The sequence below is a fragment of the Mirounga leonina genome, unplaced genomic scaffold (genome assembly GCF_011800145.1).
Source record: "Mirounga leonina isolate KUSES-001 unplaced genomic scaffold, KU_Mleo_1.0 Mir_175, whole genome shotgun sequence".
In the NCBI taxonomy this organism is placed as follows: Eukaryota; Metazoa; Chordata; class Mammalia; order Carnivora; family Phocidae; genus Mirounga; species Mirounga leonina.
This window is the reverse complement of record NW_023270453.1, coordinates 33753484-33780759: the sequence shown is the minus strand read 5'-3', so window position 1 is coordinate 33780759 and position 27276 is coordinate 33753484. Positions and strand designations below refer to the sequence as shown.

Below are 27276 nucleotides of genomic sequence, written 5' to 3'. Positions count from 1 at the left end.
GATAGATAGATAGATAGATAGATAGATAGATAGATAGATAGATAGATGATAGATAGATAGATAGATAGATGTACATAGATGAATCTATAGATAGATGAATATATGATAGATGATAGATTGATAAATGATGAATGGGTAGATGATTGATTGGTAGCTAGGCAGACATAGACTAGCCCCATTTTACAGCTGAAGAAACTGAGGCACAGACAGGATAAGTCAGCTGCCCATGGCTTCACACTCAGCAGGTATCAAGGTTAAGGCAGCCCACTTCTCCATAGATGAAAGGAACATACAAGAAGTCCTCAACATTGAATTGTGCAAAATTGACATTCTGCCAAACTGGACTAGCAAGTCTGAGGGTAAACTGCAGGGGCACACAAAATGATTGTAGCAAAGCTTAAGCCAAACGAAGACTCTGAAAAACCAAGTTCCAAAGTTGGGCAAATAAGTTCATTCAGTGAGACAGCGTTGGAAGAACAGGCTCGCTCGCCTCTGGGGTAAGATACAGCATTTCACCAGGAACCATGGAGGGAGGACGGGGCATGATGCCCCGTGGTGCTCAATATGCTCATAGAATGAATGAGTGAGTGAATGAGTGAGTGGAGAGCGTACCTCAGGGTTCAGTGGCTACCAGTGGCCTTGAGGGTTGGGTGCAAACACAGCCCGTGGATAGAGACACTGATTTGTCCTCCTTTCCTCTCAGTGGCAGGTCCATGAAGTTAGTCCCCGGGAAGGACAGCACCACTTCAGAGACCCAGACAGGGGTTGCCCTAGATGATCCTGAGTGGGCAGGACGGCCAACAGGAGAGGACAGTGTGCAGGATGGCAGGGTAACCACCAGCTGCTCCCTCCCCTCTGCCCACCCCCCCACCCCTCGGGGCTCAAGACCTCCCATCAGATACAGCACTGGGCAGGGAGCGGGGAGACTCACCTTTACTGAACACCTGCTGTGTGCCAAGTAAAACTGTAGACCCTTCATATTTCTTCGTGCTTATAACCACTCTATAATTAGATGATGATAGCTCCACTTTAGAGATGAAGAAACTGAGGTCTTAAAGAGTTTGTGTTTTCATAGCTAGCAAGGGACCAACCTGGGACTCAAATCCAGGACAATCTGCAGCTTATACTATTTCTTTTCTTCTATGTTGCTTTGTCCACCCATCCATCCACCTACTTACTCATTCATTTCTCTGTCCCTCTACATTTCCACCCATTCACCACCCACCCCATCCATCCTACTCACCCATCCATCCACCTACCTATCTACTCAGTCATCTATCAATCTCACCCAACCTCCCACCCATTCACTCATCCAGCCATCTACCCATCCACCCACTTATCCATCCATATACCCATCTTCCATATATCCATCTATCTACCTACTATCTATCCACCCACCCATCCATCTACCCATCTTCCATCCATCCATCCATGCACCCACTTATCCATCCATCCACCCATTCATCTACCCATCTTCTATCTATCCACCCATCGACCCACTTATCCATCCACCCTTCCATCTTTCCATCCATCCACTTACCCATCCATTAACCCACCTATGCACCCACTCATCTACAGACTCATTTATTCATCCATCCACGTATCTGCCCATTCATTCACCCATTGACCCAATCACCCATTATCCCACCCAACCATCCACCCACTCATCCACCCAGAAAACATTTACAGAACCCCCACTACATGCTAGGCAATGTCTCTGCTCTGGTGGAGACTGCATACTAGCGGGAGGAAACAGTCAGCAATCAGGCTACTAAGCAACGTAATATCAGATAATGATAAATGCTATAAGAAAAAAATAAGGGCAATGAGATGTAAACCAACCGAGAGTCAGGAGCCTGCTTGGATTAAGATGCTCTGAAGAGTGGCACTTGAGCGGAGCCCTAAAGCAAGGGACCAGCCACAGACAGAGCAGGGGGAGAGCATTCCAGGCAGAGGGGACAGGTGCAAAGGCTCTGAGGTGGGAAGGAGCTTAGGGTGCTAGAGAAGAGAAGGGGATCCCACGATACCAGCAGATAGTGAGTAGGAGGTAAGGTCAGAGAGATAGATCAGAAGTTTGGAATTTCTTCTGAGAGCAAGGGAAAGCCACGAGCAGGTCAACAACAGCAACAGCAAGATGGGGCCGGTTGATGTTTCCAGAAGTTCGCTCTGGCTACTTCTAGCCATGTGAATAACTTCAGATTCATGGGAGCTGGACCTTAGGCAAGGGTCTTAACCTCTTCGTGCTTCAGTTTCCTTATCTCTCAGGTGAGAATGATGATGGGGGCAGAGACACATGCCTGTCCTGTAGTATGTGTTCAATAAATCACTCCCAAGCCAGGAAGTGCCACAGCCTGTCCCCTTTATGGCCCCCACTGGCCCTCTGAGGGTTCTGCAGATGAAGAGGTTCTGGAGGCGAGGTAGGGCCTAAAGGAGAGATGGTGCTCCAGGTGGGAGGCACTGAGAGAAGACCGGTAAGGTCTGCATCGTGGTTCCATCTGCCCTGTCGACGTGCTTTGAGCGTCTTACGTTGTCTTTCCTCCCTTCCTTCCCCCGGGGCCTCTCTGCTCCCGTCTCCCCTCCATGTGCTACAGGTGAAGGCCACCATATACCTGACCTACCTACGGGCTGTAGGGGCTCCCCTCTGCCTCTACGTACTCTTCCTCTTCCTCTGCCAGCAAGTGGCCTCCTTCTGCTGCAGCTACTGGCTGAGCCTGTGGGCGGACGACCCCACTGTGGACGGGCGGCAGACGCAGGCGGCTTTGCGGGGCTGGGTCTTCGGGCTCCTGGGCTGCCTCCAAGGTACCCCTCCCCGGGCCCTCCTCACCCTCCATCCTCCCAGCCCCCTCCGAGGTGTTCAGGACTCCCTGGTCCTCCCGTCCCTGGCTTACCCTGTCCTTCCTGCACATCCATGCAAACATCCTGGATCCAAGTGCAGACCTGCATCCTTCAGATAAGGCGTGGGGGAGTGGGGACACTGCACATTCCCCCTCTCCTGGAGCCCCAGAGTCTGTATCTGGCTCATCAGCAAATAAATGCAGGATCTTGGCCCCCAGCTGTTGGGGGCAGCTGAGGACTCGGGTGGGGACAGACCAACCGCGGTGTTTGGATGGGCCAGGGATAAAATCTGCCCCACCCCAGCAACAGGGAGGGAAGTGAGCCGCATCCCAAGCACATGAATCAGCATTGGGAAGAAGGGGGTATATCAGTTTCCCAGGGCTGACAGAAATGACCACAAACTTGGTAGCTTAGAACAATAGAAACATATCTCTCACAGTCCTGAAGCCAGAAGCCCACCACCAAGATCTCAGCAGGACTGGGTCCCATGCCTCTCTCCCAGCTTCTGTTAGGGGCCAGCAATCCTTAGCTTATAGTATCTGTACCTGTCTTCACATCACCTTCTCTGTGTCTCTGGATGTCTTCTCTTCTCAGAAGGACACCAGTCATTGGATTTAGAACCCACCCTAAACCCAGGGTGATACCATCTCAAGATCTTTCACTTAAAAACATCGCCAAAGAGCCTATTCCCAAATAAGGTCACATTCTGAGGTTCCTGGTGGACTTGAGTTTGCAGGGTGGGGAGGCACACTATTCAACCTACTACAGGGTGGTTCCATCAAGGGATTGTCAAGGTGGTCACATCATAAGATGGCCACCATGGGGTGGATGGGGGGTGGTCTCAGCTCTCCTGCTCTGACACCCTCTCTCTCTCCCCAGCCCTTGGGCTGTTTGCCTCCATGGCCATGGTGCTCCTAGGGGGGATCCGGGCATCCAGACGGCTTTTCCAGAGACTTCTATGGGATGTGGTGCTATCTCCCATTGGCTTCTTTGAGCGGACCCCCTTCGGGAACCTGCTGAATCACTTCTCCAAGGAGACAGACATCGTTGATGTGGACATCCCTGACAAAGTCCGGTCGTTGCTGATTTATGTCTTCGGACTCCTGGAGGTCATTCTGGCGGTGACGGTGGTCACCCCGCTGGCTGCTGTGGTCATCCTGCCAGTGCTGGTTCTCTATGCTGGGTTTCAGGTAGGAGAGATTGAGCAGGTTCCCGGGGCCAGCCCACGGCACCTCGGCCAGTCCCCTGTCTCTGGGCAGGATTCGTTGTAGGAGCTTCTGCCCAGTGGGCATCTGGGGAGAATCCCTAGAAGAATTCCCAGAGGCAGAGACACCACAATTTGTTTCCAACATCCTATACTCATCTCTGTCTCCCAGATGTCCACATCAAAGTTCTTAGTAGCTAACGTCGCGTCCTGCTACTACTGAAATCCGCTTCATCTTTCCCAATGATCTAGAAACCAAGAAGGCATTGCAAGATCTCAAAGAATGTGGTATTAGGTTTGACTCTTCCTGTTGCCCGAGCAATTGTTTCATTAGCTTTAAACGAAAGGACGGGATCTAATGGCTTACATTCCTGAAGTGCAGTGGGCCAGTGGTCGCCAGGACGCTGTCCCTCTCTCCGGATCTTCGCTCCATGGGTCTCCAAGTGTGGCCTCAGACCAACAGCGTCAGTACCAGCTGGGAGCTAGTTAGAAACGCATGTTCTCGGGCCCCACCCAAGACCTACCGACGCAGACACTGTGAAAATGGAGCGCAGAAATCTGGGTTTTCACAGATCCTCCAGGTCCTTCTGATGCATGCTAATGTTTGAGAACCACTGGCTTTAGCTCTGCTTGGCCTGAGGTTGCACACACTCTCTTTCCGGGGGCAGGCCCGGTGGCCCCTGGCCACCCTAGGCTCACAGCCCCAACACAAAGTCACCTGCTCTCCAGCTCAGCATGCATAGGTCAGTCCCAGGAAAGATTAGACTTGCCGGATGGGGGGGTAGGGACGTGTGTTTATCCCAGGGCTCATCACAGCCACCCAAGGGATGGCATATACGCCAATCGGCTAGGCTGTGCCGTGCCAGCCCTCCGTGACTGGGTCCCACAGTTGAACTCCACCCCCCCCAAGCCCTGCCCCAGGAAATCAGAAATAGAGCAGAAAAAACCCACAACCACCACTGTCTTCTCTCTGTCCTCTTGACTTGAGGAGGGGCAGCTTTGGGGGCAGGCAGAGGTGGGTCTGAATCCAGGCCCTAGAGACCCGAAGCAGCTGCTTTGTCCGTCCGGGCCTTGGGTGTTCTCATCTGTAAACTGTGAAGCCCACTAACGCCCACCTTGCATTCATAAATGGTATTTGTAAAGGGCCTAGCACACAGCCTGGGTGTTTAGCAAATGCCAGTCCTCCCTGCCTGCACACAAATGGCAACTCAAACCAAATAACGCTGCATATTATTTGTGCATTGTTAGGTTGCCAGCGCCTGGCATGGAAGCTCCAGTTAAGGGAATGAGTTCCACTTGGCCAACTGCCTTCCGTGTCCTTTATGGTTTTGTTCCCACAGTGACTGGGCCCTAAGGGAAGCCCTCAGAGCTGGGAATGAGACATTCACACCAGAGGAGTGATTTCTCAATCCTGGCTGTGCATGAGAATCACCCAGAGGGTTTTTTAAAAACATACTGGGGCCAAGGTGACCCCGCCAGAGATTCCGATTTACTCGTCCTGGGCTGGGTCACGGGAGGGTTTTAGAGCTTCCCAGGTGATCTTAAAAAGAACCACGTAACTCTGATCCTGCAAGGAAATGGGAGCCCAGAGAGGGGAAGCAACTAGCCCAAGGTCACAGAGCAAGCTGGTAGCAGAGCCTGGTTGGAAAGTCTGTCCTTGGGGCTCCCTGTGCTTCTCACACTCCCCATCGGTGTCTGTGACTTCTCCCCTCCGCACCTGTCCCACTGTAGAGCCTGTACGTGGCCAGCCTATGCCAGCTCAGACGCCTTGAGTCAGCCAGACACTCGCGTGTGTGTTCCCATGTGGCCGAGACCTTCCAGGGCAACGCAGTGGTCAGAGCCTTCCAGGCCCAGTGCCCCTTCGTGGCTCAGAATGACACAAACGTGGACGAAAGCCAGAGAGTCAGTTTCCCACGGCTGGTGGCTGAGAGGTAGGACGAGCCTGGGGGCAGAGAAGACACTGTACTCCATCTCTGTCCCCATAGAGTGAACCGAGGGTCATACTGTGTGGCCAGAGAGATCAAGCGGCCTGCCCAAGGTCACACAGCAAGGCAGGGATAAAACCGAGGCTGCATACCATGGGTGCACTCGGCTCGCGCCGTGAGCAGATGGAACGTGGCCTGCTGAGTCCCCAGCAGCAGGTGGGCGGGAGGTAGAGATGCCAGCAAAAGGGAAGAAGCCTCTGTGCTCAGGCCGCTGGACTCTTGCCTTGCTGAGAGAGCAGCTCTACAAGCCTCCTCAGCCTCCTTTCGGGAATGCAGGCTTTGAGCACAGACAGCCTGGGCTCCAGTCCCAGCTCTGCAACTTCCTCGCTGGGCGATCTTGGGCAAGTTACATACGTCTCTGAGCCTCATTTGTCAAAGTGGGATGGCTTTCATGGGGTGGCTATCAGGATTCAGTAAATACACTCAGCTAATCCTTGTAACAAGCTTACTACATGCCCAACACGGTTCTGGGCACTCTACATGGATTTATTCCCTTAGTCCTATTAACAACTCACGAGGCAGAGACCATTCCAGAGATGGTGAATCTCAGGCACAGAGAGATTTAGGAACTTGCCCCGGGCCGCGCAGCAAATACGTGGTGGACTCAGGCTTTGAACCCAGGTGCCATGGTGTGGAGAGGGCCAAGCACACAGTAGGCACTCAGTAAATGCGAATTCCTTCCTCCTTTGTGCCCCAGGTCCCTGGCCAGCTGATTGGCTGTGGGCAATGTCTCACCCCCACATGCCTTCTGGGTGACCTGGCCTGCCTCTTCCTGGGGCCCCAGCCTAGGGAGGAAAGAACTTATGAACATTTAGAAAGCGCCTACTATGTGGAAGGCCCCCTGATTTCCGTGCTATGTATAGCACATCTCATTTAATCCTCTCAACTGTAAGGAGCCAGACGTTACCTCATTGCACAGATGAGTAAACTGGAGTTTAAAGAAACAAAGGGACTGTCTCAAGGTCAGCCGTCTAGGAAGTGGCTTATTTACTCACTTGTTGGCTGCTTCATTGGAAATTCATGACCTGTTGAAAAGGTTCATGCTTTCTGGTATCAGTCAGGGCGATGTGGCTTCCAAGACTTGTTAATGTGTATACCTAACTCTTCTGAGCCTTAGTGTCCTCACCTGTCAAATGGGGACAACCCCACTCTGGGGGGTTGTTTGGAGAACAAAATATTATATATAGTAAAGCCCAGAGCTCCCTGAAGACAGGGATTCTAAAACTGGATCACGCTGTGTCTTCAGTGCCTCTGGCATGCACGGCATACAGCAGATGCTTAATACATGTTTGTTGAATGAATGAATGGTAGAGTAGGAATCCAGTTGGAGGGGTTGCATATTTATTCATGCACTCAATATATTCGCCATTGAGCATCTACTATGTGCTGGGTCCCGTGCTAGGTACTGGGGACAGAGTCATGAACGAGACAAAGCCAATGCCCACGCCGAGCTCACAACCTGCCAATGGAGACTGATGGTCAAGGGCTGAGTAAATAGTTTTATTATAAAGAATGGTAACTGTTATGAAGTTATCAGTTACATGTGAGAGAGAAAGGAGGGAGCAGTCCAGGAGGGCTCTTAGAGGAGGCGACGTTCGAGCCGACTTGGGCAAGATAAGATGGAGGTTGGGTTCAGGCAGGGGGAGCACAAGGGATATGGCCAGGCATATCCCAGGGACAGAAAACTGGCACCTACTGTGTGCCAGGCTCTGAGCTGGGCACAGGTGAGACAGGAAATCATCAACCTCCCCCACCCACTGAGCTTGGGTGGGGTCTGGGGTGTGGAGGGACCACTGCTGGGACCCCTGTGGGACTCAAGCTGGCACGATGACCGGACCCTGAGCCCAGAGAAGCAAGTCCTGCAGACAGGGCCCCCCGCTGACAGGGCTCTTACCTGCCTCCCCTCTCAGGTGGCTGGCTGCCAACATAGAGCTGCTGGGAAACGTGCTGGTGTTGGCGGCCTCCGTGTGTGCCGTGCTGAGGAAGGCCCACCTTAGCGCCAGCCTCGTGGGCTTCTCGGTGTCTGCCACCCTCCAGGTACTCCCAACACCCAAGACAGACCCCTGCCAGGGGGACCTTCCAGGAGCGAGTCCAAACTACCAACCCGTGAGGAAAATACAGCTCTACAGAAGCTTAGCTGGGGGGACCTTCCTGGACCTTGGGCCAGAGTCTTCCCTCACAAAGCCTCAGTGTGTGCATCTGAAAAATGGGGCAGTCATCTCTTCACCTCACACATTGTAAAGACTAGTTGAGATAAGGTATATAGGGATAAGGTATATAGAGAGTGCCTTGCTAAATTTTATTAACTATTAATAACAATATCTAATGTCAGATCATATGTATGAGGGAAAAAAATATATACCTAAGTAGCATTCTTTATGAATGAAGCATTGTTCTCACAGCTTTACAAATATTAACTCATTTAACTCTGCCCACAACCCCATCAGGGATCCTCTCATTATCCTCATTTTACAATGAGGCAAAATGATGGGAAAATCCGGGGATAGAAACCTCTCAGAACGGAAGTCAGTGGGCCTGGGTCCTGCTGTGTGTCCTTGGGAGGGCCACGCACCCTCTCTGGTCCTATCTCCCCACCTGTATCAAGATGGGTTGGACAGGCTCCTTTCTACTCTGCATGGAAGGCATTGGTGGGGAGGGGGTGTCCTGGTGGCTGCAGTCAAATCCCATCCCCTTGTCTGTCCCAGGACCTGGGTGACTGTCTGCAGGGGGGCTGAGGCAAGCCTGCGGGGTGGCCTTGCAGAAGCTGGCCTGACATGCCTTCTCGTGCCTTCTCCCACCAGATGACGCAGACGCTACAGTGGGCTGTTCGCAGCTGGACGGACCTGGAGAGTAGCATCATGTCAGTGGAGCGGATGAAGGACTATGACCAGACGCCCAAGGAGGTGACGGGGGTGGGGGGGTGCGGGAGGTGGGGGGGCTGGGGGGGTGGGGGGTGAGCCCGGCTCTAGATCCGCTCCAGGCGTGCAGGCCCCGAGCCCCACGGGCTGCACCTGCAGTCAGGGCCAACATAGCAGTACCAGTTCAGAGCAGAGTGTGTGGAACCAGGACAAATCCTGGTTCCTGGGCTTCTTCACTTGGGCAGAGCAGGTCCTGCTTCTGAGTGGGGGGGGGGGGGACCATGAGTGACAGTGGCAGGACACGTGCATGCTAGCAACACGACAGAGGCATCCCAGCGAGATCACAGCCACGCGGCAAGCCCGCAGTGCAGGCGTTGGGGGTGGGGGGGGCGTGAGACCCCGCAGGGAAGGACGGCGGGGCAGGCCCACCGGAGGCACTCCATTTGCGCCCACTGCTCTTACTGGCCCCCTGACACCTCCAGGGCGTGGAGGGCATGTTCAAGGTCCCGGGAAGAGCCAGCGGCAGCTAATGCCCCCTACGGTGCAGTCTCGTCCTGCTCGCAAAGGTGAAGGGGCATGTCTACCCCTTCTAGAGGAAGAGAGACTATTATTTGACAATTAATAATGGCTAATAATAATGGGACGCCTGGGTGGCTCAGTCGGTGGAGCGTCTGCCTTCGGCTCAGGTCATGATCCCGGGGTCCTGGGATCGAGTCCCGCATCGGGCTCCCTGCTCTGCTGGGAGCCTGCTTCTCCCTCTGCCTCTGCCTCTCTCTCTCTCTATCTCTTATGAATAAATAAATAAAATCTTAAAAAAAAAATAATAATAATGGCTAATAATAATAATAATAAAAGAGTAGCCAATACCAGCATTATTTTTATAATCCCAGATATTATTTGTTTTTCGCTCTGCTGTGTTCCATGCCCCCTACCACCCTGTAAAAAAGCAGTAAATATGCCCATCTTGCAGAAGAGGAAACTGAACCTCAAAGAGGTGGGCCATTTCGTGAGACACCTCGGAGAGATGCTCCTCTGACCCCGTGTCCCCTCCTGCCCCAGGCGCCCTGGAGGCTGCCCACCTGTGCCGCCCGGTCCCCCTGGCCTCACGGGGGGCAGATCGAGTTCCGGAACTTTGGGCTGAGATACCAACCTGAGCTCCCACTGGCCGTCCGGGGTGTGTCCTTCAAGATCCACGCCGGAGAGAAGGTGAGCGGCTCTTCCATGTCTTCCTCCTCATGGAGGCCAGGCGCAGGGTGAGCAATGCCTCCTCCACACCCCACTTCAGCTCCCCTCGTCTGCAGACCCACCACACCCTAACCGAACCTACAGTCTTCCCCAAACCTGCCGCCATCTTGGTGAGATGCACCGCCCACCCACCTTGGTGTCCCAGACGAGGAGGCATCTCCCCGACTCCCTTCTTTCTTTTTGCCTCTGATATTAGTTGAATACCTACTATGTGCCGGGGCAGAGGGCGGAATGCTCCACGTACCTTATCCCGTTGGCCTGGGCTCAGTTCCTGGCTTTGCCATGGCTGACCTTGGGCAAGTCACTTCAGGTCTTGATCCCAGTTTTTCCATCTGTAAAACTGGAAATCATAGTGTCACTCTCCTAGAGCTGTTGTGAAGCTTAACTGAATTAATACATGGGGACACTGTCTGGAACAGGGCCTGGCACATCGCCAGGGCTGCAGAAATGTTTACCAGTGCTTTTATTCATTATCATTTGCAGTTTTACTCTGACAACAACCCTAGGTGGAAGCGCTAGGATTATCCCATTTTACAGATGTTTAGCCCATGGACTCCCCACCCAGGCACACTTCCTTCCTGCCTTTCCCCGGACGGCTCCAGGCCCCTAACTGAGCCCCCAGCTTCCCGTTTCATCACCTCCAGCCTGTTTTCCTATGATCTTTATCCCGGCATGTTGTTCCTCTGCTTGGGACCTTCCATCTGCTCCCAGCTTCCCTTAGAAGAAAGCCCAAACTCCTGAGCTTGGCATTAAAGGCTATGCCCAAGTCTCCGTGTATTGCCCTGTTGGGGCTTAGCCAACACGGTGGAGTAGCCGCCTCACTGGGCCAGGTGGGCACCCAGTGCTGCCCTCGGGGAGTTTACAGTCTAGCACTTAGTGTGGTTGACTTGGAATCTTCCCCCTCCCCAAACTCTTACTCATCCTTCAAGATGCCACTCAAGAATCCCCTCCACCATGAAGCCTTCTCTGATTACCCCATTAACTACCCCCATCCCAGGCAGCTTCAGGTCCAGAGTTTGATTATAGAGGGGGCTTGTTCATCCCACTGTATTCAAATGAAGTATGCTCAGTTGCACTATTTCCCATACCACCCAGGGAGCTCTTTGGAGCAAGGACTCCTTCATTTCTGTATTCCTGGTGGCTAGAACAGTGCCTGTCCTACAATGGGTGACACGTGTCATTCACTTCTTAAACAAATCGTGCCGGACCTCCACGAGTGTCAGACATTGAGAATGCAACAGTAAATGCTGACGGAGGATGGGGGGGCAGCGGGGGCAGAAGGTAATGATGTCCAGAAAGAAGGTTGGATAGAATGGGATGAGTATATGGAAAGGTAATCAGATGAAAGGACAGAGGGACAGATGGAAGGACGATCCATCAAAGGATGATGGATAGACGGATGGATCTTGGGTGCAGGGGAAAGACCTCGTAGAGATGCCCAGGGACCCTCCGGCCCATGGCCTGCCTTCGTCTGGTCGGGCCTGGTCAGAACGAGCCTCGCCTCCCATCCCCTGACAGGTGGGCATCGTTGGCAGGACGGGGGCCGGGAAGTCCTCCCTGGCCGGGGGCCTCCTGCGGCTCCTGGAGGCGGCCGAGGGGGGGATTTGGATCGACGGGGTCCCCATCGCCCACGTGGGGCTGCACACGCTGCGGTCCAGGATCACCATCATCCCCCAGGTGAGGTCTGGGGGGAACGGGGTGGGCAGAGGTGAGAGGCACGGCCAGGCCCGGCTCTGACCCTCTGTCCCCTTCTGGCCAGGACTCGGCGCTGTTCCCCGGCTCTCTGCGGATGAACCTGGACATACTGAATGAGCACACGGATGAGGCCATCTGGGAAGCCTTGGAGACCGTGCAGCTCAGAGCCGTGGTGGCCAGCCTGCCGGGCCAGCTGCAGTATGAGTGGGCCGAGCAAGGTCACAGCCTGAGGTAGGCTTGCCCCCCCCCACCCCGACTGGGGTCAGCCCGGGGCTAATGTGCCCTGGAAGTCAGCCCCATTCAGTCAGTACTCAGTTTGAACCTGTCGCTTATCAGCAATCCCAAACACCAACACAGGCTCTGAGTAGCCAGGTTCTTTTTCCTAAATTCAGTCCCTAAATGTATCTGGGCGACAAAACCCAACCTGTAATTACCCACACAAGGCTACTTACGGTCTCTCTTTATCCCACTCAGCATTTATTTTGCTGCAAAAGTATGGTCTTTGATATTGGTGCTTAACCACACGCTCACTGGGGTATTGAGTAACATATGGTGTATGTTTTTTTTGTTTTGTTTTGTTTTTTTTTGAGACAGAGAGAGCATGCGCATGTGAGTGAGGCTGGGAGGGACAGAGGGAGAAGGAGAGAGAAAATCTCAAGCAGGCTCCACGCCCAGCGCAGAGCCCAAGGCAGGGCTCGATCTCATGACCCTGAGATCATGACCTGGGCCCAAATCAAGAGTCAGACGCCTAACCGACTGAGCCTCCCAGGTGCTCCTGGCCTATGCCTTTTTAAAGAAATTTTAATTGTGGTAAAATACACATAAAATTGAGCATCTTTACCATGTTTTAATGTACGACTGATAATGTTGAGTACATCCCCACCACTGTGTAACCCATCTCCAGGACCTTGTCATCTTGCAAAACTGAAACCCTATACCCATTAAAGAAGCAGTTCCCTATTTTCCCCAGCCTGCAGCCCCCGGCAGCCGCCATTCTGCTGTTTCTAGGAATTTGGCGACTCTGGGTCTCTCATTTAAATGGCTGGCTTATTTCACTCAGCACAATGTTCTCCACGTTGTAGCAGGTGTCAGAACTTCCTTTTTGAGACTGAATGATACTCCATTGTATAGATAGACCACATCTTTTTTATCCATTCATTCATTGATGGATACTTGGGTTGCTTCCACCTTTTGGCTACTGTGAATAATGCTGCCAGGTGTATGGTGTGTGCTTTTTTTCAAAACCAAGACATTCTGGGGGTGGCTGGGTGGCTCAGTCGGTTAAGCGTGGCAGGAAAGAGCCCCAGACACCCTTGGGTCTTGAGGGTAAGGGGTCTCACAGACCGTGTGAACTCGAGCCTCAACTTCCCTGTCTGTAATTAGAGTAGGAGAAGCCTCCGGTGCTGAGGGCTTTCTCCGTGGCAAGCAGACCGCTGAGCACTTTATGGGACTTATATTGTCCTCGCACCCTCAGTAGTCACAAGACTCAATACAGTAACCACCTTGGTGGTCACTGTGAGAAGTGACCCAGCATATGCACACGCACACCCTCATGTGTCCGGCACAAGGTGAAAACCCCAGAATGGAAACAGAAATAGCCGTTTCACTGCTGGGGAAACTGAGGCACCGGGGTTTGAATGTCTTGCCTCGAGTCACCCTGCTCAAAAATGGCAGGATGGGGATTCCTACCAGCTCGTGGACCAGGGACCGACCCACATGTAGACGTGCATGTGCACACACACATCCCCAACTTCTGAAGCTGTTGGGGGAAACCCCATCTGTGGGCAGACCCTGCCCATCCTGACGTGCAGGCACACCAGTGTCTGGCCTGACCCTCCCACTCATTCCCAGTGTGGGCCAGAAGCAGCTGCTGTGTCTGGCAAGGGCCCTTCTCCGGAAAACCCGGATCCTCATCCTGGATGAGGCCACGGCCGCCGTGGACCCAGGCACGGAGCTCCAGATGCAGGCCGCCCTCGGCAGCTGGTTCGCCCGGTGCACGGTGCTGCTCATCGCCCACCGCCTGTGCTCTGTGATGGACTGCGCCAGGTACGCACCCCTCTCCCGGCTGGCCCTCGGAGGCTCCCCCGGCCCCCGCCACCCCTGCAGTGGCAGAGGAAGCGGCAGGGTTTAGAGACGGAGGGGCGCTGGAATGGATTAGCGAGTGCCCACTCTACGGGAGGCAGAACTGATGCCCCGAGGGGAAGGGAGGGGCCAAGGACTCATGCCCAGCTGATGCTTCCGCCCTGCTTGTCAGGGTCAGGAAACTGCAGGGAAGGCCAGACTCTTCTGGAACAGACACGCAGGGCTTTCGGCGGCAGAGCGCCCGGGCCGACTGGGCTGGTAAGAGCTGCTCGTTTCCCTCTACCCTGCAGGGTGCTCGTCATGGACAAGGGGCAGATGGCAGAGAGTGGCAGCCCAGCCCAGCTGCTGGCCCAGAAGGGCCTGTTTTACAGGCTGGCGCAGGAATCGGGCCTGGTCTGAGCCCTCAACTCTCGCCTTGTCGTACCAGCCCAGAGAGACTGCTGTGCCCTGGGGGTGCCAGGGACCCAGGGGTCATCGGTTGGCACCGCTCTCTGGGAGGAAAATGGCAGAGGAAGTGGCCAACCGTCACAGACCTGGGAGGACACAGCAATGCCCAGGTCGGTCTGATCAGGGCTCATCCAGCCTCGTCCACCCCGGAGCTGAAGTTGCTGGTGGCTCTCCGCGCTGGCTGCCCAGGGGCCTCACCCGAGGGGCTCAAAAACCCACCCATGCCCGGGCTCCACCACAGACCCTGAAAATCAACATCCCCGGGGCTGGGGCTGGGGCTGGCGGGGGAGGGGTGGAGCATGTACCTTTTACAAATTACCCTCTTTATTTTGAGATGGTTGTAGATGGACAAGCAATTATAAGAAATATTCCAGAAAGTTCCCGGGTAGCCTTACTCTGTTTCCCCCAATAACAACATCCTGAAAAACAGTAGTACAGTATCATAACCAGAATAGTGATATCGGTACCATTGGCCGATGCTGTTCGGATTTCCCCACTTTTACTTGGATTTGTGCATGTGCACGCACACATGTGTCTCTGGGCAAGCTTCTGCACCTGCCACCACCAGTCAGGATGCCGAGCACGGCCAGTACCACCAGGACACCTCCGGTCACCATGTTGTGACCGTACCCACCTTCCTCCCGCCCGCAACCAGGCGCTGATGCGCTCTCCATTCTGGTAAGTATTTTTAAAGCTCCTCATAGGATTCCAGGGAATTCCACACCTCCTGCTGCTGCCCCTCCACCCTCGTAGGTGAGCCCCAAGGAGCGTCTTGTCTGAAGCGACACACAAGCCGACTCCCCAGCCCCCCCACCAAGAACAGGCCGGCCCCCCACACCAGCACCTTCAGTGCCAAAAACAAGATTTGCGGAGCCAGGGACTCCCGGGCCCCCCACGGAAGAATTTGCTCAGGGCACACATTGCACGTGTGTGAAAGACCAAATTCTAGCTCCTGGGGGTGGGCGGCTGGGGGGTGGGGGGGGAGGCCCACCAGCAGGTGCATCAGCCGGGAGTGTCCTCCGGAGACTGTTGGAAGCCCCAGGTCCGCGGCAGAGATGGGCCGGGTCTTGCCCACCGTCCAGGGGAGGCACCAGCACGGCATGCCATGGGGCTCAGCCCATCTCCCTCCGCAGTCGCAAAGCTGATACAGCGCGGCTGAAGCCGGCTGCAGGCGTGGGCCAAGAGGGACCAGAGTCTAAAATAGCCAAGCCTGAGGTCACACAGACATGCAGCATGAGAACAAGTCCACGCCTTGGATGAGAACTTTCTGGCAGCCCAGGGTTCTGCCGTGACCTCATGGCATCGCTGCAGGGATAAAGTTAATACGTGCAAGCGTCTGAGCTGAGCTAGGCACAAATACGTGCTCAATCAACTTTCATTATTAGTGTCAATACTGTTCTGCTTGAGGAGCTCCTCGGGTCCTCCGTGGGGCAGAGAGTATACACGCCAGAGTTTTTTTTAACTGCATCGCTACTGACGTGGGGTTGATGATTCTGGGTCATGCACCGTGGGATGCTCGGCAGCATCCCTGGCCTCTCACTAGATGCCAATCACAATGCCACCTATTGTGACAAGATGTCTCCAGACGCTGCCAAGTGTCCCCTGGGGGATCAGTCACCCAGTTGAGAGGGACTGGGCTAAGCCAACCCACCGATCACCCAGATACACGGACAGTGGCTGTGTTGGTGTATCAGGAAGGGCCTGAGGACACCCACCCACCCTGTCCTAGCCATGTCACAGGGATCTTACGCTGTTCCATCCAGTGGAGGGTTTTCAGCCCAGAGAAAACTAAATCTAGATCTAATTGCAGCTTCTACATCCCTCTGCCAAGGTGTGGCCAAAAGCTCATTTGGATGCCTTCCAAGTGGGGTCAGAGGGCTGCATCCCTTGCCGGCCCCCAGTCCTGCCTCCGAAGGGCCGGCCCCACCATTACTAGCACCTACCAACTCCGTTTTGGAAAGGCGGAAAATGAGGCCCAGAGAGCTCACATGACCTTGGCATGCCAAGGTCACCGGGCTTGTAAGTGGCGGAGCGGGCCGGTGAGGGTGAGGGGGATCTGTCCCGGGTCTATTTAACACCACAGCCCAAGGCATCGCGTGGGGGATCCTGCCCAACTTGGAAGGACAGGAAGGGACCAGGCGCAGCACTTTGCACTTTGCTTGGAGCGGGGCCCCTGACATCCGGGCACACGGACCGCAGGCAAAAGTGGTAGCCGCTGTTTGGCAAACGCACTCAGGGTCCTTCGAGGCTTTTTCACGGACAGGGGAGCGGGTGCTATGGAAGCCAGCACTAATGAGGGTGCCAGGGGCGGCGCACCACGGCTCCCCAGAGACCGTGCCGAAGGCCCGCTGGGAGACAGCTACAGGGAAAGTCACGTACAGACCTGTGGTCAGTGCCCGCCTCGGTCGGTTCTTCATCCTCCCGTGTCCCCTCGCGTCACTGCCGACGCTCACCAAGCTCACCAAGCCCTGCCCCGATGCCCGCCACAGCCTTTCAGTGAATCCTTACAATGGGGGGAGGAAGGGAGCAGGGTTATCACCTTACTAGGACGCTTTCCTGAGGCCCCTTTCACGGAGAAAATGCAGGGATCTGAACCCGGGTGGCCTGGCGCCAGAGCCCACGACCTAACCACTGACCTGCCTCGTGCACACTCCTTTAGCTCTAGAACATCAGCTCGCTGACAGCTGAATTCCACTCTGGCAGCAACACCCTCCCCCCCCACCAGAAGGGAAGGAATGGGCTCCTTTCCTTCTTGACACAAGGTATTTGTTCACATGCGTTCACGGTGTCTCCCAGCATCCGGCATGGTGCACAGCACGTGGGAGTGTTCAATAAGTGACGATTGCATGGATGGACGGACGGCTGGATGGATATCAGGATGGCTGGATAGACAGACAAATGAATGAATGAAAGCCATCACCACGTAGGACGGTGTCCAGAGGGCCAGATGTGGCGCTGGGTGCTTTACCTGCATCGGCTTCCATCCTCACACCCACCTGGCCAGATGGACACAATGATCCCAGCTGTACCAATGAAGAAACCACAGCTCCTGAAAGGCAGGTTCTAGAGGCCCCAATGACGTCACACTTGGCCCAGGGCCCGGCACGGCGAGCTCAGTGTTGGATCAGAGAAGGCAGTCACCGGGGGCGAGCTATGGGCCCGGGGTGGGCATTCATTACGGAGTAAGGCGATCAGAGCCTTGCTCTTGCGGAGCCGCCACTGTGAAAGAAACAGGACAGCGACCAGCCACGCTGACATCTGGGGCAGAGGGAAGACCCAGAGGCGGGACAGTGCCCAGCATGCTGGAAGGACAGCAGAGGGGCTTTGTGGCTGGAGGGCCCTGCGAGATGGCCAGAGGGGAGCTGGGGGCCCCCAGAGGTTACGGGAAGCCGGGGTGTGCAGGGAAGCTGGCTGCCGCCAGACACGGGGACCACTGGAGGGTTGTGATGGAGGGTTTTTAAAGGCACACGATGCTGCTGGGTGGAGAACAGACTGTACTAGGGGGAAGTGGGGTGGCCAGGGCAGCAGGGAGATCGCTGAGGTGGTAGTCACAGGGGCACGAGACAGGGACCCGCGTGGCAGCAACTGGAGGGCAGAGAAGTGGTCAGATTGTGAGTACTTTGCTGGAATGTGCTGTGGGACCCACGCAGGAAGCATCACGCCTGTTCCCCGCTCCGCTCTGGCCTGGGGGTCCGTTCCCACAGGAGTGAGGCTAAGCACCGAGCCCAGGGCCGGGCACCCGGGAGGGGGCCCCCCTTGCTCCTTCCACGGCATCGAAGCGCTTACCCCTGCCCCAGCCTCGGGGCTTCGGACCCCACCCTCTCCGGGGTTAAGGCCGCACACGGTCTCCTCTTCAGGAAGCAGCATGAGCTTGAACCCAGGCCCACGACCCTCCTGAGCACCGGCTGTCCCATGGCGCATGCCCACGAGGCACACACCAGGTCGCACACTTGGGACACCTGGTTAGGATCTGACCTGGGACCTCACCCCTAAAACTGACCCCCCACATGGCATATCCAAATACTTCCCTTCTAATGGGAACAAGCTGACCGGCCTCTCTCTACTGAGCACGACCACGCTCCGGGCGACACGGCAGGATGCCCGCTCTGCGCGGCTACTCGGGGCCTGCTTTCAGGGCGCAGCACGGATGGTTTGCTCCCCAAACACAGCAACTCTTCATGAGCAAGACTCACGCAGTGCAAACTCAGAAACCCAACACGCCAGCCTCACTTCCCCGCTAGCCACGACTCCAGAGACCACGGGAACGACCACTAGGGGAGGTACTACTCTTCCTTCCTCCCCCTGCCATCTCCCAGCTTCCTTTGCGGTGGGGCTGGGGCCACGTGACTGACTCTGGCCACTGGGCTGAGTGGAACGGATTTGTGTCGCTTCCGGTTTGGGGCACTTAAGAACGGGGGTGCGTCATCCTGGTGCCCGCTTTCCCCTCCCCTGCGGTGCCGGTCTCCGCAAGCCAGCCCTTGGGAGGTGTGATGCTGTAAGACCACAACAGCCTGGGTCTCTCCGTTGCTGCAGGGAAGACAGGGACCCTAGAGAGGATCTGACGCTCATCAAAAAATGCCTGAGTCAGAAATACACCCAGGTGTTCGTTTCCTAAGCGTTACGGCTGATTTGCTACCACAGCACAGCCTGGGCGACCTAACACAGTTTCTCAGCTAACTTTGGCCACATGGGACTTTTGCCTGGCTTGTGTCTTAGACGACCAAGGTCGTGCGTGCCACAAACCATCACTGCTCATCAGCACAACAATCCCGCGGGGCAGGTCAGCCCCGTTTTATAGACGAGGCAGCTGCAGCAGAGACGTCCAGTGACTCATGCAGGGTCATCCGGTCAGCAAACCGCAAGGGCAGGGCTCAAGCCCAGGCTCTGTCCACCGTGCCATGCCGACTCCCCACTGAACCCCACTGGAGTCTTCACCTCTCAGGTCCCGTTCCTGGACAAGAGCTCCCACTGGAGACAACGGGTTTGCCAAAGACAAAGAACAGAAGCAGGCAAGAGCGTAACCCCATCCTGACTTCTGAAGGACGTGGCAGAACCCGCAGCTAACGCCCCAAAGAAAACAACAATTGTTGAGTAAGAAACAAAATATTTTTTTTTTACTGTAAATTATTTGCAAATGTTCACGTTTCCAGTGTAAGTCTTTAGAAAAAGATCCCCAAGAAAAACTTGGTTTATCTAATGTGAAAGAATGGTATAACTTACAAAAAAATAAATATATATTTCCACCTAAAAGAAAAAAGATGCTTCTCTGGATGTGAAGTCAGCAATGCAATTCATAGCGAGTATGAATCCTGGAGCAGCAGTGACCTTCCTCTGCGTTTTGGGTCTCGCTTTGGTCTCCGAGAAACCGAGAAGGACTCTGCTTCTCCATTTTCCTCCAGGAACACGTGGACCACCTGTCACCTGCCGGCCGACGTGGCTGGGAATCCCTGGGAATGCCGCTCCTCAACCAACACCTCCTCCCAAGAAATTAAACTCTTGAGACCGTTTTTCCCCCCTGGAGCAGCACTTAAAGCCAAAAAAATAAAACTAAACAAAAAAAGAAAAAGCCATCACTGATATCTGTGAATGGGTCCTTTTCTTGTCCTGGAAGAGACTCGGTCATGAAATGTCGAGTTCTCCACACTGCCATCCTTCAAGCCACCCAGATGCCAAGGGCGAGGGAAAAAAAATCTAACCACACGGAGGAGACTCAACGGGGCCCTTTTCAGTCCCAACCGGCCGCACCTGGGAGGTACCTAGCACTCTTGGCCTTGACCGCTTCATCACCATCGACAGATCTTCTCTCTCAGGGACTAGGGCAGTAAAGCCATCCTAGCGATGGGTAGAAAGAGGGAGCGAGGAAAGCAAGAAGACTGGAGTGGATGAGGAGCGGAGCGGCCGGGCTGGGGAGTTGGTACTGAGATGATCTCCAGGTCCAGACAGCCTGGAAGTCCCGCCGAATCCCGTCGGTGAGAAGTCCGGGGATGTGGAGGCTGCCCCTGGCCTGGGAGGCGAGTACCGGGAGAGCAGGGCTGGGACGTGGGTTCCCAGTGTCTGAGCGCCTGGAAGACCAGATGGTTGGTAAGAGGAGTGTCCGTGGCCCTCAGGGTACTGCCTGAGGGGAGAGTAATCTTCCCAGGCCCCTCACTCCCACCTGCAGCCCCAAGGAGACAAAGCACACTGGGGGATGCCGGGGGCCGGGGAGCTTCTCAAAGATGGAATCCGTTGACTTTGGCTGGAGAGATCTGAGGCAGTTGGCTGGATTTGGTCACTAGCATTATTTTATGAAACCACTTTCTCTGGCATTCTGGCTGCCAAAACCTCCTCACGGAGCACCAAGAGCATGAGCGTGCGTTCCCGGGGGCCTGAGAATATATGTGCGTCTTGCAGGGGCCACGGAGGCAAGGGCGGGAGTGTTCTGGGTGGGCTGCATCTCTGTGTCTCTCCTGCTTCTTCACGGCCAATTCCAGCTCGGGGGCCAGACGGTGGCTGCTTTTGAGTTTTGGTTTTAGGGGTTGTTTTTTTTTTTCTCTTTTTTTTTTTGGTTTCAGTATACAGGAGGCTTGGGTTCCCAAGGACGGTGCCTCAGTACGTCACCCCTGGACACTGGCGTGTCAGCCCTGCAATTCTGACCAGATGCACCAGCTCTGTGGCTCACACCAGGCCAGCATCTTTGGCCATGCTGTAGAAAAGACCTCTCTGCTGCAGGAGGTCAGAGGGCCGGCCGCACTCCCGGATCTCTCCCTTGTCCAGGACGATGACCCTGCAAGAGGAGGAGACACAGACGTGAGGCGAAGGGAAGGGGTCTGCATCTTGTGCCCCCAAAGAGCCACCCAAACAAATCCCTGCTTTGGGTCAGGCCCCTAACACCTTCTGTTAGGACTCCTGCAGTAGCCTTCCAACTGGCTGCCATCCTTGATCCCTTCCGGTCAAAGTCCTGGGATCCTTACCCCGGGAAGGGCTCTCACCTTTTCTACTTCGTTCCCAGCACCACGTGCTTTCGTGTGCTCATGTGCTTATTGTCTGTGTCCGCACCCAGCCCCTGACTGACCGCGAAGGTCCCTCAGGCAGGCTCCCTGGCTGATACCTCCTTGCTGAGGCCCTAGTGCCTAGAATAGGGCCGAGAATGTGGCGGGCACTCCACCCGTGTGTGCACTGAATACATGATGGAGGGCGTCAGAAATACCCAGGGGGAAGAGAGGGCTGTCCCTAGACACAGGATGGTGCCGGCAGGGTCACCTCGTGTAGTCCATGATGGTGTTGAGCCGGTGTGCAATGGTGAGCACGGTGCAGTCCTCAAACTGCGTCCGGATGGTCGACTGGATGAGGTCGTCCGTTTCGAGGTCCACGGCCGCCGTGGCCTCATCCAACACGAGGATCTTGGTCTTCCGCAGCAGAGCCCGGGCCAGACACACAAGCTGGCGCTGCCCGACGCTGGACCAGGAGGAAAAGGCCAGGGGACAGAGGGTCAAAACCAGCCCCGACCCTGAGCCCCGGCTGGAGCTGGGAGAAGAGGGAGGGGGCACTAGGTGTTGCCACGACCAGGAGCGCCCCGCGCCCTGCGCCCGCACCCGACGTCAGCGGCGGCTCAGGACGTCCCAGCTATGGAGCCGGAGCCGGGCTCGGCGGGGATATCCCAAACGTGTGGCCAGCTCAGCATGGGCCACGGGACAGGTAACAGATGGCCCCGTATCTGTGCCTTCTGGAGGGTCCTCCCACTTGACCCTGGACTCAACCACGTGTCTCGCTGTGGTCAATGGGATGCCGGCCGACGAGGCCACCGGAGGCTCGCAGACGGAACACGCACCCCCACCATCGCCATTGACAACACGCATGGGCTGGTCGCTGCGGGATGAAGGCTGTGCGCAGCCGAGCCGACCTGCCCCGGGGACCCCCAGCCATAGAAGGGGGCCGAGAAGAGCACGGCCACCTGGCTGACCACCCCAAGGGTCTGAGCAGCCGAACACATCTGAGGATTGGTGGTTGGCTGTCACAGGGGTGGACGAGGCATGAAGGACACTGGAGCAGGGCTCGGGTTCCCTGCAACACCAGGCAGTCACACTGTAGTTGCCGGGTCATGGGGGGATCCTGGGGATCCTGGGACAAGGGCCAGGACAGCTGGGGCAGCGGGTGGTGACTCAAAGAACTCAGAAAAGTGCCATTTACTGACCAAGAGAGAAGCCTTTCAATAGTTGAACAGTCCTGCTCAATTGACTAAACCCGGTGTAAGAAAAGAACCACATCGGCCATCCTGGTTTTATACCTCATGGTACAACGAGCCTGGACTGAAGCCCACTTTACAGATGCTGAAATCGAGGCTATAAGAAGTGAAGAGAAAATGGCTCATCCGTGGTAGAGCTGGGACTCAAACCCAGGCCTGACACAGATGCAGGAGGACAGACTCTTCAAACACCTCGACGGAGGTGGAGCCGAGGAGACCCGGTCAGGGCCTCACATCCCTGCTTACCTCAGGTTCTCCCCGCCTTCCGCACACTCGTGGTTTAGCTTGTCGGGAAGGGCAGACACGAAGTCCTTCAGGTGAGCCAGCTCCAGGGACGTCCAGACTTCCTCATCTGAGTACTGGCTGAATGGGTCCAGGTTCATGCGGAGGGTACCCGAGAACAAAACAGGGTCCTGTTCGAGAAAAGATGGCAGACGGCAGGTGAGGCTCACGTCATGACGCCTGCACCCGGGGCAAACAGGTGCGACGTGAACAGTTCTGGCCAGAATCGCTCAAGATGGTGTTCCAGAGTTCCTTGGAATCACTATTTCTGGAGATGTTAGTAATGGGGGGCAAAGGTTTGGAAAATCCTGGGTTAAGTGAAGTAAAATAAGTTTCTTTTGGGAAAACTTCTCAGAGTCTCCAATACACGGAAACTTCCAGTGGGGAGAAGCAGCATGGGTAATTCCTAATCATAAAGTACTGTGGATTCCTCCCTGTTCCCTGCCTCCAAAGGAGAATCTTAGAAAAAAATTTTAGGGAAAATAACACGACCAGGCAACACATGAGGGAATCACACCTACAGAAATCAGTCTAGAAAATTCCTATTTCTCGCCTGGCTCTTGAGAGGCTTATTCTTGTCCTGAGTGAAGCCAGCAGGAGTGAAGGAATGATACCCGGTTAATTCCCACTGTTACTTATATGCTAAGGGGAGATTCAGTGGCAAAGAAACAGTATCATTTCAATGAGAAGGATTAAAATAATAAAGTAGGAATACATTTATATTTGTCCTGAAAACATACCTACATCTCTCTCACTGCCCCCCACTCATGCCCTTGGTGTACCCAGACCCCACCTGCGGGATGATGGTGATCTTAAAGCGCAGATCGTGCAGGCCGATCTTGGCAATGTTGATGTCGTCGATAACGATCTCCCCCTCAGCAGACTCGTTGATCCGAAATAAGCCCAGGGTCAGGGATGACTTCCCAGCTCCCGTCCGCCCCACAATGCCGACCTGTGGGACAGGAAGGGCCCAGGGTGAGGTGGGAATCCTAGCGTCTAGGGGTTGCCTCCCACCTGCCCCCACACAAGGCCCACATTTCAGGTGTCTGCCCTAAAGCAATTCAGTCATCTGGTCGACCTGACGCCCACCACATTCCTCCCCGTCAGCAGCTTCCCAGGGATGCTCCTTCAGGGGCTGTATGAAGGGTCAAGAAGGACTTCCTTCTCTGTGCCACCTCTTTTGATAAATTAAAATGATATTCAGCTCTTTTGATAAGTTAGTATAGACCTCCCAAAGAGACAGGGCTCAGGGAGAAGGGATTTTCAATAAAGCCCTATTATTTTCAACTCTAGATAATGTTAATAATCGGGTATTTTCCCCCATACTGTTTTTCAATCCTTTGATGGTGAGTTTTCCATCCTGAGCTGTCGAAGTAGCTTAAAGATTCAAGCAGATCCCCCCTGCATACCTGCTCCCTCCAACCCAGCTGCAGGAGCAACGAGAGGTTATGGACAGGACCCAGTCTCCACTCATCCTCCCTTGAGGAAACGGGGCTCCCTGCTCCGTGGCCAATGACTGACATTCCTGACATCCAATTATAACTCTCCCCTTCTCGTCTGGGGTCTTGAAAGGCAGGCTTCCTCCAGCCTCTAACAGAATTGTCACACAGCAGAGTCTCATGATGGAACATAAGCCATGAAGCCTCAGTGAGAACACAATCCACTCTGTTCTTACCCTTGGTAGAAGTTAGAGAAATTATCTCATGGGAACGAAACATTCTGAGCCTTGGGGTAGGAACAGTTTAGCAAACACATATGTGTTTAGCAAACATGTATGTTCAGAGATGAAAGAGACTCTGTCCTCTGCCAGACAGCCAGGAAGACCCTTCGTCTGATTCTTGAGGGTCTAAGGGTCTCAACAGCAAAGACATCTTCCAGCAACAGCTTGGGACTAGGGATATATTCCAGAATTCTGACAACTTCACATATTCACTGAGCCGTCCCTAGTAGTGACAATGGCATCTTTCCATTCTAGAGGTGGCAAACTTGAATTCCTTCAGGGGCCAAGTAGGCACAAAAGTGAGATGGGAGGTGACTGGGTGAGCTTGGAGGCTCTCATCTTGTCTACAAAGAACCAGGCAGGGAGTATAAGCCCAGTGCTGCTAGATGTTTATCTTTCTTTTTTTTTTTTTTTTAAAGATTTTTATTTTTTTATTTGAGAGAGAGCACATGAGAGCGGGGAGGGTCAGAGAGAGAAGCAGACTCCCTGCCAAGCAGGGAGCCCGATGCGGGACTCGATCCAGGGACTCCAGGATCATGACCTGAGCTGAAGGCAGTCGGCCAACCAACTGAGCCACCCAGGCGCCCCATAGATGTTTAACCTTTCAAGAAAAGCAGGAAGTTGGGGTGCCTAGGAGGCTCAGTCGGTTAGGTATCCAATCCTTAGTTTCGGTTCAGATCATGATCTCAGGGTCATGAGATTGAGCCCCCACACTGGGTGTGGAGCCTGCCTAGGAATCTCTCCCTCCCTCTGCCCTTCCTCCCACCACCGTTGCACATGCTCGCTCGCTCAAAAAAGACAAAAAAAAGGGGGCAGGAAATGGATTTTTATATAAGACATACCAGATTTTTCAGTATTTGCAACAGATTCAGATTTTTTTCAAAACATACCCGCGGGCCTCATCTGGCTCCCTGCTAACAGTATGCAATGTGGCTGGGACACTCTAGCAGCTTCTACTTCCACAAGCCCATCTCAGAAAAGGCCACTCTACCCCATGGAATCGGACTGTGATAAACTGGGGAAATGATGCGCCTGGTTGCACCTGCCTGGTTGCAAGCGATGCCCCGCTATGAACGGTCAGGGGGACGAGGAGCACCCACCTTTTCCCCTCCATCAATGGTGACGTTGATGTGCTTGAGAACCAAGTCCAGGTTTTCTCGGTATCGCAGGCCGTAGTCACGGAATTCTACTCGGCCCACCTGAGGCCAGGTGCTGGGCGGAGTCATTTCCTGGACTTGCCAAGGAGCCTGTGATGGGGCAGGATAAGGAATCTTCGGTCCGTCTCAGCAGCCTAAGGCTACCGGCAAGCCGGCTGCATATCCCCTCTGACCCCTCTCCCTCCCTCTGGCTCACTCTGCTCCCCACGCAGCTGCACTGTTTCTAAACCGCACCTGTGCGCCCCGCTCCTGGGGCCCTGCACCCTGCCTGGAAGGCTCTTCCCCCATCTCCCCTCTGCGCATGCTCCCTCACGTGCTGCTGATCTCGGGCCACTGAGATCACCCCCTGGCTCTGTGCCCTCTATCCCCTCCCCTGCTCCATTCTCCCTCACACCGCATGGCACCTCCTAGCACCTGAGGTGTGCTTTTATTTGCTTATTGTGCTTCGCATGCCCCTGGAATGTCCACTCTAGGAAGACAGGTTCGTTCACTGTTCACTGCCATGCTCCAGCCCCTACAGCACACAACAGGGACTCCACGAATATTTACGGATTGATTCGATCAATGAGTGGTCTTGTCTGGACAGACAAAAGGGTAGAGGTGTTACTCCAAACGCCTCCTACGTGTGGAGGGCAACTATAAAAGCAATGGCTAATGCTTTTAAAGAGCACGGTCACATGACCTCATTTAATCCTCACTACAGTCCCATGAGTGGGGTCCTTGCATGTGAGGAAACTGACACAGAGAGGGTAAGTAACTTGCCCAAGGTCACACAGCTCTTATTTCTGAAGGGCTTCTTAGTTCAGTTCAACATTTCCTTAGCGCTACAACTGGACGTGCTCTGGGCCGGGCTTGGGGCTAGCTTGTGGAAAGCTCAGGAATGGAGAGGACAAAAGACAGCATTCATCCTTTCTCCCCCATAAACTTGCTATACTAATTTTTTTTCAACAAGCATATTTCCCTTTCATAAACTTAGGTATATAAATGAATGGACAGCTGTAAGAACATGGAGAGCACTAGAGAGAAGTAGATGGAACTTTCTAAGAAAATATATTCTATATAAAGACATATATTTTTAGTAGTGATAAGACCCTGGATAATCTTTACTTTCTTTTGTATTTTTCAAATACGTTCTTATTCTAAAAACATAAAAACAATTAAAAGAAGTAAAAAAACATGGTACTTTCTAAAAAATCAATTTCATTTCATACTTTAAATGATGAACTGCATGGCATGTGAATTATATCTTAAAAGCTGTTGTAAAAAAAAAACCAAAAAAACTCAGGGGCACTTGGGTGGCTCAGTCGTTAGGCGTCTGCCTTCGGCTCAGGTCATGATCCCAGGGTTCTGGGATCGAGCCCCACATCGGGCTCTCTGCTTGTGGGAAGGCTGCTTCTCCCTCTCCCACTCCCCCCGCTTGCGTTCCCTCTCTTGCTGTGTCTCTGTCAAATAAATAAATTAAAAAAAAAAAAAAATTCAGTGCAGTGGGAAACCCCTGGTTTACATTTCCACAGGGGGTGCTCACACCACTCTGAATAATGCTCT

General features: G+C 54.2%; 2 protein-coding genes across 5 annotated transcripts in view; one reads left to right on the top strand and one right to left on the bottom strand.

The window, feature by feature from the left end:
- ABCC6 (ATP binding cassette subfamily C member 6) overlaps positions 1-14633 on the top strand; it is a 46960-nt gene extending 32327 nt beyond the window's left edge. The window contains exons 21-31 of the mRNA XM_035022350.1: positions 704-830; positions 2592-2799; positions 3715-4025; positions 5771-5970; positions 7935-8061; positions 8826-8927; positions 9942-10088; positions 11646-11804; positions 11887-12053; positions 13674-13868; positions 14195-14633. Coding sequence (XP_034878241.1) covers positions 704-830; positions 2592-2799; positions 3715-4025; positions 5771-5970; positions 7935-8061; positions 8826-8927; positions 9942-10088; positions 11646-11804; positions 11887-12053; positions 13674-13868; positions 14195-14303 — 1852 coding nt within the window. The 3' untranslated portion in view covers positions 14304-14633. The remainder of the gene's footprint in view (positions 1-703; positions 831-2591; positions 2800-3714; positions 4026-5770; positions 5971-7934; positions 8062-8825; positions 8928-9941; positions 10089-11645; positions 11805-11886; positions 12054-13673; positions 13869-14194) is intronic.
- Positions 8308-27276, bottom strand: part of ABCC1 (ATP binding cassette subfamily C member 1) — a 143628-nt gene continuing 124659 nt past the window's right edge. The window contains exons 27-34 of one of the 4 annotated variants that reach the window (XR_004682326.1): positions 25675-25821; positions 23648-23806; positions 22819-22985; positions 21591-21785; positions 17348-21114; positions 10372-10459; positions 10033-10114; positions 8308-8867 (exon numbers count right to left, since the gene is read on the bottom strand). Coding sequence is in view for 2 of the 4 variants with exons in the window: in XM_035022349.1 (XP_034878240.1) it covers positions 21006-21114; positions 21591-21785; positions 22819-22985; positions 23648-23806; positions 25675-25821 (777 nt within the window). In the remaining 2 variants the exon portion in view is untranslated. Of the gene's footprint in view, positions 8868-10032; positions 10115-10371; positions 10460-15186; positions 21115-21590; positions 21786-22818; positions 22986-23647; positions 23807-25674; positions 25822-27276 lie in introns of those variants that run through there. The other 3 variants (XM_035022349.1, XM_035022348.1, XR_004682327.1) reach the window with 3 other exon arrangements.